The 7,553-nt window shown below is 39.5% G+C and overlaps 1 protein-coding gene across 2 annotated transcripts; it reads left to right on the top strand.

The window, feature by feature from the left end:
- Window positions 1–288: 288 nt before the first annotated feature.
- LOC144592647 (neuropeptides B/W receptor type 1-like) lies at window positions 289–5,180 on the top strand. 2 transcript variants are annotated; one of them, XM_078397382.1, is made up of 2 exons: window positions 289–893; window positions 1,110–5,180. In XM_078397382.1, the coding sequence occupies exon 2, from the start codon at window positions 1,423–1,425 to the stop codon at window positions 2,428–2,430; it is 1,008 nt and encodes a 335-aa protein (XP_078253508.1). In that variant the 5' UTR covers window positions 289–893; window positions 1,110–1,422; the 3' UTR covers window positions 2,431–5,180. The 2 variants fall into 2 exon arrangements, with proteins under 2 accessions (XP_078253508.1, XP_078253509.1); XM_078397383.1 differs by having other exon boundaries at window positions 289–788.
- Window positions 5,181–7,553: the final 2,373 nt, after the last annotated feature.

The following is a 7,553-nucleotide window of genomic DNA, read 5'->3' on the forward strand; positions in this document are numbered from 1 at the left end:
TTCACTGACTGGATAGCAGGCAACAAAAACAATTTCACTGTATCTCGGTGCTCGTGACAATAATAAACTAAATTGAATAAATGATTACATTTCCCAAAGCACAGAAATGCTCTTGCGTTCATATTTTAATTCACACTCCAGATGAAAATCAGTCAATTTGAAGCTATAATCCATGCTCCCCTCCCCCCCCCCCCCCCCCCCCATTCTTCCCTTCCCACCTCTCCAACTGCTGCCTGGCAGTTTTCTGCATTCTTCCTAATTTATTATTATATTTCAGCTTCCCAGCAGTTCAGCACTTTCCTTGTGCTCCTATTTCAGCATGTCGTCCAGATGCCTCAAACAATCTGGCGATCATACTCATTGTCTTATAGTAACAGTGAGTCAGTTTGACTGATGCATGTCAGAAATGTTCAACTATTTTCAGATTCCGGTTCAGACCCTTTATTGAAGCCAAGAAATACATTTTACTCTAGATGCCAAACACCAGATAGGGGATGAAATCGTATCATCTCTTCCCGTTTTTAAGATGCCCGTCCTCGAAATCGTGAAGCTGGAATCTCCACATATTACACCTGCCATGGTTTATTTAACGCAGTTGGTGACCCGCGGCTTTCCAGCTCTAGGCTACAATTAACTCCCCCCGTCCATCTTTCAAAGCTGATACTGAGGATGCAGGCAGACATGAATGTGGAGCAATGAGGAGGGCAACAGGTCCCTGTGGCAATTGGTCTCGGCCGCTACTGATCTGCGCCTGTGCTCAACTCTGCTGAGGACCACAAGACAACAGGGTAAGTCTGACATCAAGCAGTTTCTATATCAGAATCATCCCACCGTCAGCAACGCAAGTTGGTTCAAAGAGCGGATTAACTGTTTGCAGCGTTCTGAACGCCGAGGTATGTAAATTTCATTTAGATTGCACTAGCATTTTATGTTGCACGCTCAAGTGACTCAAACAATAATCCTTTAAGACATCTGCAGCAAGTGCAATTGCATTCCTGGTGCAGAAAAAAAAAGTGCAACCGTGAAATTCAATTGTCTTTTAATTCTACCGGACAATTCTGCAAGTAGCTTTGCGCTAAATGTTTGCATTTTTCTTTTTATCTGTTTAGTAAAGGTCCCCATCTGCCGGTGACTTTGAGAAAGATGGCAAAGATCTCGCAGTAATTAGAAAACGCGTTTAACTCGCCAGAGGCTGCACCTGAAGCCACCATTCTCAATGAAGCTTCCAAGGACTGCAACTATTATACATTGATCGTAAAACTCTCCCAGTCATCGAGGTCTGTCTGCTGGGTTTGGCTTTGTCTCCAGAAATAAGAAGGGGAGGAAAAAAATAGTTTCTTTGTGCCCTCCTCTGACGTCTCTGAGGCGTGTAGCTCACTTTTCGCCGGGATTCTCACGGCAAGCAAAACAAAGCCCTGAAACATGGACCATTTGCCGTCGCAGCCAGTGTCGGTGAACACCTCCTGTACAGAGGGTCAGGCGAGCTGTTCGCCCGCTGTTGCCAACAGCACCAACTCCACGGGGCCGGGGCCATACCCTGACTTCTATATCGCCATACCCATCATCTACTCGGTGATATGCGCCGTTGGGTTAACGGGCAACACGGCCGTGATCTATGTTATACTCAAAGCCCCGAAAATGAAAACAGTCACCAACATATTCATCCTGAATCTGGCCATCGCAGACGAACTTTTCACTCTCGTGTTACCCATAAACGTGGCGGACTACCTCCTGTTGCAGTGGCCCTTTGGCGAGTTTATGTGCAAGTTGATCATCTCCATTGATCAATACAACACCTTTTCCAGCATTTACTTCTTGACCGTGATGAGCATCGACCGCTACCTGGTGGTCCTCGCCACGGCCAGGTCCAAGAAGATCTCCTACCGCACCTACAGGGCGGCCAAGATAGTCAGCGTCTGCGTCTGGCTCTTCGTCACCGTCATTATATCGCCCTTCACCATCTTTGGCAAGATCCACGACGACAAGGGCAGGTTGCAGTGCGTCTACGTATTTCCACACCCCGAGGTTCTGTGGTGGAAGGCTAGTCGGATCTACACCCTCCTGATGGGGTTTGCCATTCCAGTCTCCACCATCTGCATCCTCTACACGATGATGCTGTGCCGATTGAGAAACATGCGTTTGAACACCAATGCCAAAGCTCTGGACAAAGCAAAGAAAAAGGTGACCATCATGGTGATGGTCATCCTGGCGGTTTGCCTCTTCTGCTGGACGCCCTACCATTTGAGCACGATTGTGGCGTTGACAACAGACATACAACAGACCACGGTTATCATTGGGATCTCCTATTTCATCACCAGCCTCAGCTATGCTAACAGTTGTCTTAATCCTTTCCTCTACGCCTTTCTGGATGACAGTTTCAGAAAAAGCTTTCTGAAGCTGTTGGAATGCAGAGCTGCGCCTAATATTTAACCTATCTACTTCAAAACCTATGTTCAGAGACGCCAAGACGCCCTATTTAAAAGATTGTTAGTGAGCTGATATCATCAATGAAAACAAAAACTCTGTTTGCTAGTCAAATAAAAAATAAGATTGACACTGTGGGAATATACATTTCCCCCAGCGTGATATGTACAAAGACTTTAAATATGTATGATATTAAATGTTGAAGATAATTTGAGTATAAAGATAATTTTGTTGTGAATGGTTTGTATTGTGATGTATGATCATATATATGTATTGATTCACAAATATAGAAGTCAAAGTATAAGGGTACAGTGTTAATGAATGCATGTACATGAAACTATGAATCGCCTAATCTTATCAAAGATTTTGTACATGGCAAAAGCAATTTATACATCAGGGAAAAATCTCCACATCTATCCTTACTTAATAAGGCATGTTCCTGTGCATTTTACCATTTCATGTGCAATTTTTTATACATAAATAATTGCAAAACTTATGGGCAAGGTGTAAACTGAAAAAAATAATTAAAGCTGCTCATCGTGAATTGTCATTACGTGTCGATGAAATGTATAGATGTCTTAACATTTCATTAAAAAAAATTCAGTTATAAATCAATGTATTGTCAATGACATTGTGATACCTTCTGTAAATGTTTCTACTCCTTCATTTTGGCAGCCATCTTCCTTATTGACTTCCTATAATCACCAATCACTATCAATAAATGTCAAGTTTGTGATTGAAGTCATGTCAAGCCTTGTTACCTGTTTCATAGCTGGCCATTGGATTGCCCGTGTTTTAGTTTCTGATGGACTGTGGGGAACTGATGAAACTTATCCCAACCAGTCACATATGACACAAATATCGTATCATTTATATTAAAAGTACACATGTTATGCAAACAGATTGCATTGTAACAAACTTTGGGATGAAAAGGTTTTCGCCCTTGACATAATTGATTCAGTTAGCTTTAAAAAGCAAACACAAAAATGCAAAAAAATGACAACAATACACAACGACTGTTAGGGGTGCATAAATGTCACGTTGATGCACCAAAAGTGCTTTCATGCGGCTGCAGTTAAGTTACATTTCCAGGGCAATAGAATAGAGATACTATAAAATATTTGAGGAATTCCTCCAGCAGATCTTCACAGACTTTACCATGTGATTTACTTGAAAGACTTTTACAAGTATTTTTAGAGTTGATAATCAGACAGGCAACATTTTTATGTGAGACTATTTGGCACCATCTGCTGTTTGCCGTTGATAGCTGCATTCTCACCGTAGCAGGACATGACATCACAAATGTCTTATATTTTTTAACATTTTAGAGTTCACAACTAATCCATTCAGTCTAAAGAAGGGACAAGGTATGAAACACCACCTACCCAGAGATGCTGCCTGACCTGCTGAGTTACTCCAGTACTTTTGTGACCTTTTGTGTAAACCAACATCTGCAGTTCCTTGTTTGTACTGTGTTTACAATTCATTCCATCTGTAGCTTTGCAACATAACTCCAAAAAGTGACTAGTGTGAATCATATTTCAATATATAATTATTATTTTCATATAATATATTGAAGTGACATTTTTTAAACATCTATACAACAATACTTTTTGTTTTCAATAATACAAATCAATCTTCCTATTTTTATCTTAAAATCACACTTTAGTTACTTTAGTTAATAAATTATTATAAATATTTTTCACTATATAATTTCTTCTCTCATTATTAAGTTTAAAGAAGATGTGCATGGCAAATTTTATTACACTGGGAATGGTGGGTGCCTGGAACGTGCTGCCAGAGATGGTGGTGGAGGCATTTCTGATAGAGACATTTCAGAGGAACAGTGGTATGCAGGGAATGGATTTATATATGCAGGCAGAGAAGATTAATTAAATTAGGTATCATATTCGTCAGAAACATTGTTGGCCCTAGGGTCAGTTCCTGTGCTGTAATGTTCCATGTTCTATGTTAATATCATTCATAAACCGAATAAGTTAAAACAATGAGCAAATATTATAATATTAGTAATTCACCTATTTATTTGTAAGATCAGTATAGAGTAAATTTGTATCATCTGTAGCAAAACAAAAGAAGCAGTATTGTGAAGAAATATTGTATAAAATTAGTTATCTTGGCAATAGCAACAGCCATTATATTTAATTAAATGGTGTCAAATCTTTTGCCAAGAGTAATACATTTCTTTCTAAATTCGAAAGAATCATTGGGAGGATTTTATTATTCACTGACCTATTTATATATTTTTTTCATACAAATGGCTCACTTCCCTGTGATTAAGAGCATTTTGCATTAAATATTCCAATATAATTACAAATATTACAAATACAAGCGACATACGAGTAATTGTTTTCTATAAAACTATGACGTATTGTTAAACTAACAAAAAAAGGAGGATCTTGAAATAATCAATTCCATCAAAAGTTATTGCTTAGCAGAGTAAGATTGTTAATAATGCCAACAATACCTGCCAAAATGCTCCTTCATTACTTCTTCAATTACTTGTACAGCTGCATCATGATGTCCAATCTTTTGTCATCTATACCCTTCCCAATGAAGGCTAGCATACCAAATGCCTTCTTCACCACACTGTCCACCTGACTCACCAATTTTAGGGAACAGTGTACTCCAAGATCTCTGTTCTCTAACAACTCCCCGGGCCCTACCAGTAACTTTGTTAGTATTGCTCTGAATTGACATACTAAAACAACACATCTCACTTCACACATGTCTAGAGTTTAGGAAGAAAATATTAAGCTGTTATTTCATTTTTGTGGTAATACTTAAATGTTTAAATTATTTATATTTGAAATAACGTTATTGTGCTTTCCTATTTAAAAAAATGTTATTCCATTTGTTTTCACACTTTTCAAATGCATTGTAATAATTTGTGAACCTTTCTGAAAATGTTTATGTTACTATCCCAGCCTCAGGAGAAAACAGATCTTCGTGAGGTTGGGCTGAGACAGCGCTTCAGAAGTAGGTTTCCTGCTTGCTGCTCTCCTCCTGACTTCTGTGACTCCAGCTTCCTTCATCAGACCCATGTAGGTGCAGACAGCCACGGACATCAATAGTGTGTCATTAAACAACAAAAAACATAAGAATTATAAGCAGAAGTAGAACATGTGGCCTTTTGAGTCTACTCTGCCATTCGTCACGAAGATGGCTGATATTCTGCCTCCACACCATCCTTTATATTCCTTGTTTCCTTTAATATCCAGAATATTGTTGATCGCTGTTTTAAATAAAGTCAAATGACATGACTGACTCTCCAGAGCCCTCTGTCTTCTAAGAAACTGTGACATAGCGGTAGATTTGCTGCCTTACAGCGCCAGAGACCCGGGTTTGAAGCTGACCATAGGTGCTTATCTGTAGAGAGTCTGTATGTTTTCCCCGTGGCCTGTGTGGGTTTTCTCCGAGATCTTCGGTTTCCTCCCACTATCCAAAGATGTACGGGTTTGTAGGTTAATTGGCTTTGGTAAAATTGTAAATTGTCCATAGTGTGTGTAAGACTAGCGTTAGTGTGCCGGAATCACTGGCCGGTGCAGACTCTGTGGGCTGAAGGGCCTGTTTCCGCACTGTATCTCTAATCTAAACTAAATTAAACTAAACTAAATAAGTTTTTATCTTGGTCCTCAATTTTTTAATTCCTAATTCTAGATATAACTTCTCTTTCTAAACTCATCAGCGAGGAGATTTCTTCTTATATCCACCCTGTAAATCCCTGAAAGAATTTTGTGCCTTTCAATTAAATAACCTTTGTTTGATATTCTCGGGAGTGCAAGCCTAATCCACCCATATTTGGTATTCTTCCCTTTCTTGATCCATTTCTCGTCTTTCATTTGGTGAGTTCTCAGGCCTACCGCTAGATCTGGCAATACCACAAGGCCCTTCTTTTGATTTAATGCCATCTTTGATTTGTCCTGTTGGACATGGATGCACGGGGTTTCCTTTTGGAGTTTATATTTTAAAGAAAAAAATCCTTTTTCTTAAACCATGTATTATTTATTTAAATGCCAGTCGTTGCCTACCCACATTCAGAACTGTTAAATGTAGTTTTGTATCGACCGTAGCCAACTTGTCTCGCGTACCTTTATAATTTCCTTCATTTAGATTTAATGGTTCAATTGTGCTTTTCTGGCACAGGGGCAAAGTACAAATGCAGAGTGAAATTATTTTCTGACAGAACAGTCTGAGGTTCAGTTTGAAGCACATTACTTTCAAAATTCTAAGTAAAATTCTATCACTGCCATTCTTTCCCAAGGTCCAAATTAATTAACTACACCATACCCAGTCTAAAATGCACTTTTCCAAAGTTGGCTCCTAAATACGTGTATTGATATACAAAATCGTTACTTATGTTCCACAAATTTGTTCTCCATCTATTATGGCTCATTTGTCTTATTTACTGAATTCTCCCACAATTTCTTTATTACCTCTATTATATGATTTGTGTGATACTTGATAATATAACAATTATTTAGTATCCTATAAATAACTGCCTCCCAAAGGACTCTCTGTCCTTTGCCATTTCAGTATCAACCAAGCTGCTTCCAACTCAACACCATGTTCAGCTGAGTCAAAATCATTTCAATAGACAATAGACAATAGGTGCAGGAGGAGGCCATTCGGCCCTTCGAGCCAGCACCGCCATTCAATGTGATCATGGCTGATCATTCTCAATCAGTACCCCGTTCTTGCCTTCTCCCCATACCCCCTGACTCCGCTATCCTTAAGAGCTCTATCTAGCTCTCTCTTGAATGCATTCAGAGAATTGGCCTCCACTGCCTTCTGAGGCAGAGAATTCCACAGATTCACAACTCTCTGACTGAAAAAGCTTTTCCTCATCTCAGTTCTAAATGGCCTACTCCTTATTCTTAAACTGTGGCCCCTTGTTCTGGACTCTCCCAACATTGGGAACATGTTTCCTGCCTCTAACGTGGCCAACCCCTTAATAATATTATACGTTTTGATAAGATCTCCTCTCATCCTTCTAAATTCCAGTGTATACAAGCCTAGTCGCTCCAGTCTTTCAACATATGACAGTCCCGCCATTCCGGGAATTAACCTAGTAAATCTACGCTGCACGCCCTCAATAGCAAGAATATCCT

Source organism: Rhinoraja longicauda, chromosome 4 (genome assembly GCF_053455715.1).
Source record: "Rhinoraja longicauda isolate Sanriku21f chromosome 4, sRhiLon1.1, whole genome shotgun sequence".
Taxonomy (NCBI): domain Eukaryota; kingdom Metazoa; phylum Chordata; class Chondrichthyes; order Rajiformes; family Arhynchobatidae; genus Rhinoraja; species Rhinoraja longicauda.